The sequence below is a fragment of the Vulpes lagopus genome, chromosome 1 (assembly GCF_018345385.1).
Source record: "Vulpes lagopus strain Blue_001 chromosome 1, ASM1834538v1, whole genome shotgun sequence".
Classification (NCBI taxonomy): domain Eukaryota; kingdom Metazoa; phylum Chordata; class Mammalia; order Carnivora; family Canidae; genus Vulpes; species Vulpes lagopus.
The window spans coordinates 10,549,421-10,563,081 of NC_054824.1; the positions used below are offsets into that span (position 1 = coordinate 10,549,421).

The window sequence follows — 13,661 nt, forward strand, 5'->3', positions numbered from 1 at the left end:
AGTAACAATAAACTAAAAGAAGTATTAATTATTAGCACTTATAAAATATTTGTACTCTAACTGGTGAGATCACCTTAGTAGCAACCTACACTTAGAAATCTGTATTAACAATCTATTATATTCTTACTTCAATTGAGAGACAAATCTCTGTGCTTTGCACTAGACTCTCAAAAGTAAGGAATTCCTACAAATGTATCCTATTCAACAAATTAAATCATCATCAAAATTATCCAATTTTAGTTATTAAATGTTTTAAGGAACAACTCAAAAACAATAAGCTATAACAAAGCTCAAAAATACAGTATCTATATATTCTTGCAAGTTTTTAAAACTATTAAACGCTATCAAGTTTCCATATTAACATGTGTCAGAACACATATATTCATTACCAACCCATAATCATGTGATCATTTATATCACAAGTTAATATTAGGAAGTCATATGAAAACCACCCATGGTCATATACCATCTTCAAATAACAGAATCTCATTGCATTTATCAATGAGATAGGAAAGGTACAGCACCTAAATTCATTTATTTTTGAGAAGGTGGTGACATTCCAGAGATTACAAGAAAGTTTGTATTCTTGCCAACAAATTTTAAATAGAATTACGTAACTATGAATACACAGCTGTTTAAAAAAAAACATGCATATATTCTCTTCGTTTCATAGCAACTAAATTGCTCTTGATGTGAAGTTATTTGCAGTCAAGATGGTTTTGCTATTCCTATTTATTCTTACATATTTTACTTGTCATTGAAGTATATATGTAGTCGATATTTTTTAAAGAAAAATAATACTGGTAGCCATAGCATAAATTTTTAAATATTATGTTAAACTAAAATTATTTATTTCCCCAAATATATACTATTAAAAATGTTTCATATTAGTTTAAAAAAAAATGTAATGACACATGTACTTCTGAAGACTCAAAAAAACAAAAAACAGAAAACAAAAAAACCATCCCATGTATTTAAAATAATGAATAGAAAAAAAAATAATGAGTAGATACTGGTCCAGTTGAATATTTAATCTTCCTGATTATCTACAATGCTTATTCTTTCATAATAAAATAGTATACAGACATAATGGGGGAAAATCTAATTTGAATTTACATTAAATACAGTATGCTTTCAAAAATTCTCATACACTAAAAACAGCAGTAAAATAATAAATTAAAAAGTATTTTAAAAACTTGTGTTTAATGATCCTGAATTGCAACCTGTGTAAGTGATGCTGACATGATACCTGCACACATCATTTATGACCATCTAATTATTACTTGCAATTGCCTGGCTAAAATCTGTAGAATTCCTGACTTGTTCAAAACAATGATTCATATGATTTATACGCAAATTAGGTGAGTCTCAATATAAGAGAAACTCCTCTACTAAGGCATCAAAATCAGGAAGAAAAAAAAATAAAGCAACTGAAATCTATGTAATTTTTCCCTAAGGAAAAAAAGTGAGATATACTTCAAAAAACAAATACTGTACTCACCAAAAAAATTCCCTGAAATATCACTTTCTAATTTTAATTTAAAGAATATCATTGTCCTGATTTTTCATATCACAAAAATGCTAATACTTAAGTTTTATCGACTTTTTTACATACTTCTCCCTAATAATGTAAGAATACAAATATACACACTTTATGAGAATTTTTCACTCATACATCATTTTAATACTGTTTTATTAGTAAATAGGTGATTTGTACCAGAAGAGTAAAGCAAGTTTAATATTAATAATCAACATTTATACTCTAGAAATTACTCACTATCTGTAAATAAAACTTTTCCAGCAATATACTGTTTTATAATGCAGTGGATATATTTATGTTTACCAACATATAACGATTAAATGGCTTAAATTTGGATGTCTTGGGGTTCTAAACGTTAATACTGGTTAATAAAATGTCTAATATTTGAATGTATTAAAAGGTAAACACAGGAAACCAAATTATAACAAGGTGTGATCAAAGAAGAAAAGAGCTATTTTTTTTCATTCATCTATAAAACAAATTTATGAGATCGTAAAGAACAACTTAACAACCTACAGAAGGTTCAAAGTGGGGAAAGCCAGAGCCTGAGAGAAAATGGATTTGTCAAAGATTTCAATCATTCAGTCTAAGGAGGAAAAAAGCAGAAAATGTAGGTTCATTTTGCAATATCAAGTAGGAGGCATAAAATCCAGTAGCCTGTCTATGGACTTCTATTTATGTATTTAAACCCTGTTTCAATTCACAGATTATGCTGATCCTTCCACATGTAAACAGCCAATAATGATGGCCAGACCCTTAGGAAAGGAAAACATACACCACACAGTAAGGTCAGGAAGCAACCAACCACCACAGGACAACAGATCAAAACAGAATGGTTTCATATGTTTCTATTGTTTATATACTTCATTTGAAGATGATATTCCTTAGGGAGTAAAGGAGGTTGTAAATATTATCAGGAACATGCAACACGGTATCAAATAAAATACAGACTTTTTATGCAAATATACTAAGCATTTCCTGCCTGTATCTGTCAATCAACCTGTAGTATTGGTAGCCATTCATTCCATTTTGTAAACCTAAATGTCAAGCCAAAATAAATCTGTGTTCTTAATTCGTTTTACTCCGAAGAATTCCTTACAGAGAATCAACTTCTTTCAATGAAATAATCAAACTCACAAATTGTAAAAATTTTTTTTTAACTATGGTAAGCAATAGAGAGGAGTGAAAATGCAAAAGGTATTAATTTACTTGTTTGTGGATTAAAATTCAGAAAATGACAAGCAATGACATTCTGTTTGGTGTTTAAGCAACTCAAAAAATTACAACACAATATAAGCAATGGTGGAAATTTACCCAAAGTAGCAGACTGGAACATTTTAAACACACAAACTGGAGCCACAGCTGGCCACATGTTTTTTTGAGTTTGGTTTCTTAAAGAGACAGTGTCCTTGGACCTATGCCCTAAAAGGGAGCACATTTCTAAAAGGTTTGATTACCAAACATCTTCTCTTGGCATTTCTTCAAATCCATAGTAGGCCAACAGTGTTCTATTTTATTATACTGTAAAATCCAATTTTTTTTCTTGTATCTACAAATGACTCTCTGGGAGGCAGAAATGAAGTAATAGGGTAAGCTACTGTGACTAAGGAAATCTCAAATAAGGAGACCCACAGATCTCTTATACTAGCCATTAAAAAAAATTTTTTTTAAATGACCACTGTGTCTTCATTCATTGCCCCACTCCTTCACTAGGCATAGGCGACAGAGCATATTGTAACCGAGAACACCGGAAGCTACACTACTGCAATTTTGCTGTCGAATAAGGAGGAGGAACTTGCTAATAGAGTCACAAGCAGCTCTCCGGCAGGGAAATTTCAAAGAGATCTCTTTTTCTGTTTCGGAAAAGATACCCAGTAAGGGGACACTACACCTACCCTAAAAACCAGATTAACTCAGGATTGCTAAGGAAGGTTTTTCTCTTTTAGTGTATGTCCATTGACAAAACTGCTGACCAACTCCTGCACATGGGGGCCAAAAAAAAAAAAAAAAGAAGAAGAAGAAGAAGAAGAGGAGGAGGAGGGGAAAAGAAGTTTGGCTTACTTGGTGTACAAACACATCGACTGGAATATCCAAGGGGCTTCCTTCTCGGTTTATCATGGAGATGAATCCAAATCCCATTCGCACATTGAACCACTTACAGTGGCCAGTTCCGTGCAAAATCTGGGATTCCTCCTCTGTCTGTTCCGGCAGCTTCCCGGGCTCTTCACCACCTTTGCTTGCCCCGCCTGAGTAGAACAGGACACACACAAAAAAAAGAAAAGAAAAGAAAAGAGAAGTCAGTCTTGTATTTCCAAACTGTTCATTGAAAAGAAAAAGGAAAAAAAAAAAAACAAACTGACCGGGGCGTGGGGGAAGGAAATAGAAAACTCAAGTGAATGGTTTATCTTCTTCCATAGAAAATATTTAAAATGAAAGGGTTAAAGAGGGAAGCCGGGGGGGGGGGGGGCACACACTGTTCTATCGATCGCATCAACTTCCACTTTTCTGTACATACGTGTACTTTTTTCATTTAACTCCATTTCTCAGCCACATTTTTTGCAGCACAGCCTGCGGTACTTTACTTGCATATTGCTGCTGTAAACGCTGATCCCACTTACAAAGAGAAAATTCTCAGCCAAACTATTCTCTCCTGGGGGCGCGAGGAGGAAAGAGAAATCGTGGAGATGGTTACAACTGGTTAATGCACATGCGGCAGCGGGCGAACCCAGGCTTATTTGCAATGTGCATTCCCCTCCCCCCCCCCAATAACTTTCAATTAAAGTTGGGGTGGGATGGGGGAGGGGGCAGGTGTATAAAAGTTTTCCTGGGCTCACTAACTGAAACTGCGCTTAATCACACTCAAACAATTCAAACAATAGCCCCCTGAAAGCTTTTCAAGTTGTGAATCGGTGTGGGCGGTACAAGGCATTTTGGAGATCTGTAACAATAGGGTGCAGAAAGCCCCACTGCGATGGGGAGCGGGTAATGCCCAGTATTGGGGTAAAAGGGGAAGGGAGGGGGGGGGACGGGCAAAGAAGGGTGGGAAAGGGGGAGGGGGGGGAGAGAAAGGAAGAGAGAAAAATCACAGTAAAACAATAGAAAAGAAAATTAACCTTCGGCCATGTTGCCCCACGGGCCCTCTGCTCCAAACTCGTGAGATGAAAACTTTCCCTTTGGACCGGAGTGATCTTCTGCATCAATCTAACATCTTGATTTTGTGCGATCACGAATTTAGCTCGCATGGTCTAATGTGCTTTCCCTCTTTTGATTTTTTTTTTTTTTTTCCTCTTCTCTCTCCAGTTTCTGGCCCCCTGAGCCACGTGACTTTGTCAATTACATGCTTTCTTGCTACTAATTTCACCTCGGATCCTTAAGGGGCTGGCAAGAGGAAGAGATAACCAATCGCCATTTCATCTAGGCTGACATCAAAATAATTTATGAATGAACACGAAAAACTCAAACATGGTATCTTAAAGACAATTTGGGACGCTCCTTTACGATAAATCAGAATGCTGATTTCGTGCTTTTTCCTTAAACACAATGGAGGGTCTCTGTGAATCGTCGATTTAGGGGGAAAAAAAAAAAAAACAACCCTGCACCGTCATATATGTGCACACGCGTGCCTTACACACAAGCCTGTCTAAATAATCTCATTTAGGGGGGGAAAAAGCTATTTAAATAAAGGAACCAATGTTACGCTTGCTTTTTTTCCTTTTTCTTTTCTTTTTTTTTTTTTTTTTCCGTCCCCTAAGAAGTCAGCTGCTCTATAGCAGTAAACCTGCCTGGGGTGCAAATTTCATATTTAATTCAAATCTTAGAGGAAAATATGCGATTTGCAAACGATCTAATTAAAACTGATCCCATCCCCGTGAAACTTTGGATAGTTGTAACACACACCTACGGGAGGACGGAAGCACACAATTACCTGATCGTGCCCTGAAATTTTTTTTTTTCGAATTTAAAATAAAATCCTATGGGGGTGGGGGGTGGGGGGAGGAAAATTTACAAAAAAAAAAAAAATTTTTTTTTTTAAGAAAGAAAGAAATTCCGCTAGCACCTTCGTGTACTCAAAAATCATGTTTAGGTCTATCATCTCGGAACGTTTTCAAGGGGGAATTGTAACATTCACAGGTTTCTCCGCCATCTCTTTCCGGGGGAGGAGATGTGATTAATGACTTCCTAAATAACAGCCCAGTTTTGCAGCCCAACGTAGAGTGGACCTCAATCAGTGGCGATTGTTCCCCAAGAGCGAGACGACGTAGGGCGGGGAGGGGGGGAGGGGAGGGGAGGGGAGGGGGAGGGGAGCGCCGGGCAGGGGAGGTGAGGAGGAGCCGCAGCGGGAGAAAGAGGTGGGGGAGAGGAGGCAGCGGTGGGGGGGAGGGGAAAGAGGGGCCAGCGGGAGAGAAAAGGTGGATTCGCACCATACTGATGGGCCCTGACGTTTACGAGGTGCACTGCCAGTGGACAGAAGAGCCCAATAAAGCAAGATCCAGTAACGGGTCGGGCTCCGACCGTGCCTTCCCCGGCCCGGCCCCAGGTCCAAAGTGCTCGCCCTTTACCTTTCACACGGACTCAGGGATGGGGATCGGGGATCGCTAGATGCGGGCGCCAGCATCACCGACCTCACCCAACACTGCCAGGAATACTGCGGATCAACGAGATCCGGGCTTCGCTTCCTTTAACACACAAAGTAGAACCCGTTCCGCGGAAACATTAAAACGCCCCAACACTCTTTCCCCCACCCCACCCCCATGTCCTTAAACAAGCAGTTTACGGAGAAACTGTACAGACACCACTTCCCTTCGGCAGAGCTACCGGGGACCCTCCCCCGCCGTCCCCGCGATCCCCCTCCCGCCTCCGCGAACCGGCCACACTCAGTTTCACACGAACTAAAATGTGGGGATTCTGAATCTAAAAGCTTTTGAAGACCTACAGAAGGCACCTATTGACACTTTGTCCCCGTACTAAACAGCTAGATATGAACTAATACTGATTGGTTCAGAACCGAAGTAAATGGATGTGTGTGTAAATATGTTCTTGTCGGCTGTTTGTGGTAAAAGGCATCAATCAAAACTGATCAATTTGGAAAGATTTTTCGTGTTTCTTTCTTTTGTTGTTCCCCAGGAAAGGAGGCAAAGCTTTCTCATTTTTATTTACTTTGGGGAGAATAACCATGTTTCAGCTGGTAGGGGGGAAAGCAAAAGTGTACAGATCCAAATGATTTCGCAAGTGTGACAAAAGCGCTCAAAAAAAAATTATTTGCTAACAAAACATTTTTAGGCATTATTTTAATAGTGGAAACCAACTGATTACACTGATGTGTAATGAAGTAACTTTAATAGTGGCATTTCAGGTGAAACATTTCAGATACTGTGAAACAGAAAAACACTAAGTGATATGTTTTCTATGTTAAAGAATTACTTTTTAAAACCAACATCTGATTTAAAAAAAAAAACATCTGAAAAAAAATCAACACCTGATAACAGAAAAATAATCTGAAAAAGTATTCATGGAAACTGAGGGTAAATGCTATTATTTATATGAAAAATTATCGTAAAATTCACAGACCAGTATAGTCTAGTTTTGTCATAAACACACATTTGTGGTTAACAATATTTTGTCTGTAGGTTTATTTTTCAATTAGAAAATAGTTTCGTCATTAAATCAGAAACAACAAATATAGGTGGATTCTGAAACCCTGTTGATTGTTAAGTCTGATGAAAGTCAAACCTACAGATAGATGTAAGTGAAAAGTGTGAAATACCATAACTGAACCACATTGAATGGTGTGGTTATGAGATTCACAGTCTTGCCTGATTGGGGGCCTCCAGTATTAGTGGAATTAAGGTAGGGTTCACTGGACTGGTCACTGGTGTCAGGGGTTATCGACTCATTCATTTCCTGAGAGGGACATCAGCCTTTCAAGTTGTGTAGAAGGGTTTTTTTCCAACTGGGAACTCTGAGAAATCCTCTAACATTCATTCACAAAGAATTTAAGGCAAATACATTTACATACCTGGGGGGGGATGGGGTGGGGGGGAGAGACAGAGGGAGAGAAGGGGAGAGGAAAGAGTAAAAGAGGAGGAGGGGAGGCGACTGGAAGGGAGAGAAGTGGAGGAAGGGGACAGAATGAGACAGAAAATATCACTATTTCGGGGATGTGGCACTGTCGTTTAAATAGACTCGTCTTTTCTGCCTACCTCCCCCGCGATCTTTTGAGCCTAAGATCCTTTTATAAAACTGCCCATAATCTCTCTAAGCCCTCAGAGTGCTTCTTTCACATAAAATAGTCCTATGAATCTCCTAGAATGCTTTCCAATTTGTCACCTTCCTCGAGTCTTCTGGTTTTAATTTTTTTCTCATTTCCTACTTGTTTTTAGTGCCAGAAAGACCTGTGCTTGACTCAAAACGCATGTTTTGTGGGGGGGGGGGGGGGGGAGCCAAACGTTTTTAGTAGCTTGATTTATCATCGTTCTTTCCAAATGTTTCAAAACTGAGTTCAAGGAGTCACGAGGCATCATCAAGGCACCAGGGAGAGAAATTAAGGAATTCACCTCTCCTCGGCCCCTTGGTCATCACAATCTGAGATTTCTTCATTTCAGAAAAACGAAGCACGCACCGCATTGGTCGTTATTTCCCTTCTTATACCCCCCCCCCCCCCCCCCCCCCCAGGAGCGCAGGGAGCGGCCGCCGCTGTCAAGCACCGGCCAGGGCAGAGACCACGCTGCGGGCTGCGGGTCCCCTTGGAACGGGAGGAGGGGCCGCGGGGTGGCAGCGCCCCCAGCCGCCCCGGCCCGGCCGCGCTCCCCTCCGCCTGCGAGGCCCAGGCCGAGGTCTGCGCCCCGGGCCCCGCCCCCCCCCCCCCCCAGGCCCCCCAGGCCCGCGGGCCCGCCCTTTCCCTGCACCTCCGCCCCAGCCACTTCCTCTCCCGTCTCCCCGCAGTCACCTTTCCCTTCATTCATCACATCACCGACTCGTCTCAGAAGCCAGACCTTCCCGAAGGAGGCTGCTGCCTCCTCCCCAGTAAGGGGCTTTGGAGTTTTGTCCTTTGGGCCCCAAGAGCACCAAACAAAAGAAAGCCTCGCCTTCACCGTCAGGGGGCCACGTGCGCCGTGTCCTCCGGCCCTGCGGACGCGCAGCCCGCATCACTCGGCCGGGCCGTGCCCGCCTCCCTCCGAGGGCAGCGACGTCCGGGGAGAGGAGGAATCCGAGCCCCCGAGCCCCCGAGCCCCCGAGCCCCCGAGCCCCCCCAGGGCCCGACCTAGAAGGGAGCTGTCTCCAGGCAGCCCCGGCGCCGCTTTCGGGAAGGCTGGAAAGCGTGGCCAGAGCCTTCGGAGGCTCCGGGACTCCTGCGGGGAAGGGGTGGGGGCGGCCGGGGGCGATTTTAGGGAACCGGTCGGGAGCCCCGGGGGCGCTTCCCCGCCCTGGGCCGCGGCCGCACGTCGGGAGCTGCTCCGAGCCCTCCCACTCACTGCGTCTCAGCAAACTACTGGCAAAGAACTTTTCCTGAAATTCTTAGAATACGGAGTCAAATGAAAGAGTACTCGCCTGGGTGCGCCGGTCTTAGAGTAGAGGCACTTCAGAATGGGGGGGGTATTGTGTTTTTGTTTCCAAAAAGCAAAATTCCGTTCTCATTTAATTTCCTTATCTGGAAGCAAAATGCTCTGGCTTAAACACAATCGTTCCACTTGGAGAATTTTTACGCAGCTGTAAAAATCTCTTAAAGTCTTTTTCCTTAAATATCTTTACACATTTTCCCAGGCATAATTAAATTATGGAAAAACAGGAAACGATTAGCATAAAAGTTTAAAAGTTTTTTAGACCTGATTGCCTTCCTATTTCAAAAACAATTTTCTTTCCTTTTGGTCACTTCTGTTTCAGCAAAGTATTTAAAGCAAACAATTAATTCAGAAAAGGGGCGTTAAGACCACCACTTTGTAGAAACTTTCTTTTTTAAAAAAAACTGGGATACAAAAAAAATTCTATTAACATACTTTTCCCCCAATGAAAAGGAGAAATATAAATTTTGTTATTACTCCTCCCAAATATTTTCTGAATTGTATTCAATACTTCCTTAAGTGATTTTAACTTGAAAAGCAATAGGTTTGAAGAATCATTTAGTAATAGCCTAAATTTGTGCCCAAAATAGCACAAAAAGTGTCATGTTTTATCTGAAAAATTAGTCATATTTTTCACTTGTACTACTTGAACATGTATTCTTCATAATTCAAAGATACTTTTACAGTGAATATTTTCAGTCTGTAAAAATTACATTAAATAATGTAAAGCACACAAGTCTTTCCCTGTCTCCCAAAGTAAAGAATGGAAGTTTATTCATTAAAACTTAATCTCATCTAAAGAAAATAAGCTGAAATAAGAGTGTGAACTGTTTCCCAGTTATTTCTTTTAACATCTTCGTTTTGGGTTTATTTGGGAATAGAGGACAAGTAGAAAAATGGGAAGGAAAAGAAGAGGGCAGGAGTTAAAGATTAGGCAAGTGAGAAGAAATCTTAAGGCTTTGAAGATGCCTCTATGGGAAGCAAATCTGTGGAGAAAAAAAGAACTAAATACTGAAAACCAGGGGGGCCTGATTGGCTTGGTTTGGTAGAGCATGGGACTCTTGATCTAGGAGTCAGGAGTTCGAGCCCCACATTAGGTATAGAGATTACTTAAAATAAATAAAACTTAAAAAAAAGAAAGAAAGAAAGAGAAAGAAAAAGAAAGAAAGAAAGAAAGAAAGAAAGAAAGAAAGAAAGAAAGAAAGAAAGAAAGAAAGAAAGAAAGAAACTGGAGGCCAGAGTTCTGGTCCCATTTAATGACCTTTTGCCCTTAGACTAATCACTGAGCTTCTGGGTCTCAGTTTCCTCCTCTGCAAAGTGAGAAGACTGAACCAGTCAATGTTCAAGTTTTTCAGCTTAAATGTAATCTGTGAAAACAAACTTTCTTTCTTCAAAGTGGAACCTCTCCTGGTCAACCCTTTTTTAATCACAAGGAAACACAGACATGAAACTTTATTGCAGTCACTTAACACATTGGTGTTAACATTATTTCCCAACAGAAAAGAAAAAGGTTTCTGGACTGCCTCCAATCTGCCACCAGAGGAAAAAACATAATCTATATTAAGGGGCAACTCATTGGTAAATTAAAATATTTTAACAACTTTTCAGAATCTTCTTTTTCATGATACTCATTAAGAGGGTCATCTCCACGTCAAAGGATTCATTCTAGAGAAAAGTGCCAAACAGCAGAGCATATCAGCGGCTTCCTCATTAAAAATTTGATCCCTACTACTTCCTCTTGCTACCTACAATTCTATACCTAATAAGCTTAATAACAGAATAACAGCTCTTTATTTGAACTTATTAATGTTCATAAACTTTGTTATATTATAGCTCTTAAGTGTGTTTCCAAAATAGTATTAATCAAAAGTAGACCCAAGACACTAAATTCAGCAGAGCAGAGGCCAAAATACTACATTATTATCAAGTAGAATTGTTACTGAAAAGTGTTTTCAGTTAATTTCAGTAATACAAGAAAATATTTATACACCAAAGTCTGTTTTTTACAGCACAACTAAATAAGTAAAGGGATATATATTTTTTAAAGTCCGGGTTTAAATTGTTAAAAAGTTATTTTTGCAGTACAGTGAGGAACAAATTTCACAAATATTCATGAAAAGCAAAATAAATGGAGCTTCCTATATTAAGAAAATGTCCTGGATCCCTGAAAAATGTTTGATAAACTCTGCTCTTTATGTTATGGTAAAATATTTGGAAATAGCACCACGTGTCATCCCTAAATTAATTCAACAGGTATCTGTGAGTTCCTGCTTTGATATGGGAGTTACAAAAATGAACAAACCACAAATCTCCACAAGCATTTAAATATATGTTATCTGTCTTGCCTGAGTAATGGAAAAGGAAATCATAAAATCCAATACTGCTAAAATCAGAAGGAAAAGGAATTAGAATATTTCATCCAGGCAATTCTGGTGGGAATATCAGTTTATAGATGAAATCATCTGGAGAACAGTAGGATATAGTACCCATCTTGCCAAAGTGGAGAATTCCTGAGAGCTGTCAAGTTTTCTTATATGCTTCCAGGAATTTTTTTAAAACCTTAGTCAAGTTAAATATTTAATTGGAAAAAAAAAAAGTAAAGACTAACCTGGGGCTGATGAAACCTGGTTGAATGACCTCATCGTCTTCTGAAGAACCTAAAATCAGAGAGCTCAAGTCAGTTCTACATTAATTGCCTATTTAATTGCCTCTTCTTCAGTTTAATGGCTTATTAGAAAGCAATAAAATGCCTAGGTGTTTGACTCTGTGAAGTGACCTGTAAACTTTTTTTTAAGAATTTAAGACTCACCCAGCAAAATCACATAACCAATTGGCATAAACTTGCCTTTCGTTCCTTATTTAAGGACACGAGTTTAAAAAACATACTGGACAAGACCACTAAGATAACTCTTAATTGTTCATGACCCAATTTCACGAACAACAGATTCAAATTTTTTTTAATGTTTCACACTATTAATTCAAAAATCCCATTTTTAAGCCACAGTTAAAAACCAACCCAATTTACAATATATTACTGATGAACTTATTTGACTGTTCGCTTCAGGTATATTTTAGAAGACAAATCATGAGAATCTAACTGTGATACTATATCATTCATAGGGGGTCCATTATATTCACATACTTTGTTAGAAAAAAAATAATAGTAATACACTTAACCATTCGGTATACTTAATTAAAAATATCTAAGATAATTTACATTTTAAAAAAGCAAAAACAGCTGTTTCAAAAATATGAGTAAGTACGGAGGTTTCTAATATATATATCCACTGGCAGATGTCAAGACACAGTAACTTGAAATAAAGAGGTTACCCACTAACGAAGTATAGCAATTGGAAGAGAAACTCCTGCTGACCACTGAGTTATCATTTTTTTTCCCTGGGTTTAGAGTTATTGAGGTTTGGAAGACAGATTTGTTTGAACATGCATCCACTCACCTGCTACCACCCAGGGTTGTCTTTCTTCCCTTAACTAAGTTTTACACACTACATCTACTACATCAACTCATGAAAAAATAAACTATCATGTGTAAATTCTTTAAGTTGCAATCTAATTTTCTTCTCAAAATGATATGGAGGCTTTTCCAAGGGCAGAGTTCTACTGAATGTTGACCCAAGATTCTTCTTACAAAGGATGACAATCCCACTGAGTAAGATTTGAAAAGAATAGAGGAAGAATGTGAACAATAGGCACGTGAACCTCTGTATATTAAATCCTTCAGTTATCCTGTGTTTACAGCCAAAAGACAGAAGATAATGACACACCCTAAAGTTAACAAAATTCATTAATAAAACTTATTGAAATAGTTTTCCTTTACATTGAACCTGTATTGTTTGATTTCGTACATTTGGTTTAAGTGGGAGTATATTTAAATATTGTACATAAATTTCAACAAAACCCTAGCTCATGTTTTCCTATTCCAGTAGCGCAGTTTATGCTGAATCTTCTCTATGTGCTTATAGTTACAGAAAAGTTCAAACCAACATATTCGAAAAATGTGTAAAAACAGTAGGGATTTGTCAAAATTTGTCAAATAATTATTTTAATTATTATAAATGGTAGACTTAATAAAGTGAAAATCAAATGGTGTAAAAAGTTAGCTAAATAATACTATAAATTTGAATGATAAAGATGTTCAGATTTTTTACTGTACAAACTTGCCATATATGTTTTTTGGTTACTGAGTTTTAATATTATCATCCCTTTCAAAGAAAAACTAAGATGGAATTATTTCACTGATGTTAAGTAATGGTTTAAAACTTTTCAAAAACAAGAGTAGGTTTAAAAAATAGAATTAAATTTAACTATGGATATTAAAATCCATCCATCCAGTTTTTACTGAATAACTATTTTAGGAACGAAATAAATAGTAAATGTTCATATCTTTACTACAGGTGACTGTTTTTTGATATGAAATAACAATAAAAAAATAAGCCTTTAAATGTATGAATGCTCCCAAAACAGCTTTTTGTAATTTTATATATGGGTATTTTCATTTGATAGTATAGGTTTTGGTAAATTTTAGAAAACAAAAATCTAATTAA

At 38.4% G+C, this 13,661-nt stretch overlaps 1 protein-coding gene across 1 annotated transcript in view; it reads right to left on the reverse strand.

The window, feature by feature from the left end:
• The window catches only part of LIN28B (lin-28 homolog B), a 115,854-nt gene extending 111,191 nt beyond the window's left edge, over positions 1–4,663 (reverse strand). The window contains exons 1-2 of the mRNA XM_041736976.1: positions 4,654–4,663; positions 3,602–3,786 (exon numbers count right to left, since the gene is read on the reverse strand). Of these exons, the coding sequence (XP_041592910.1) occupies positions 3,602–3,786; positions 4,654–4,663 (195 nt within the window). The remainder of the gene's footprint in view (positions 1–3,601; positions 3,787–4,653) is intronic.
• Positions 4,664–13,661: the final 8,998 nt, after the last annotated feature.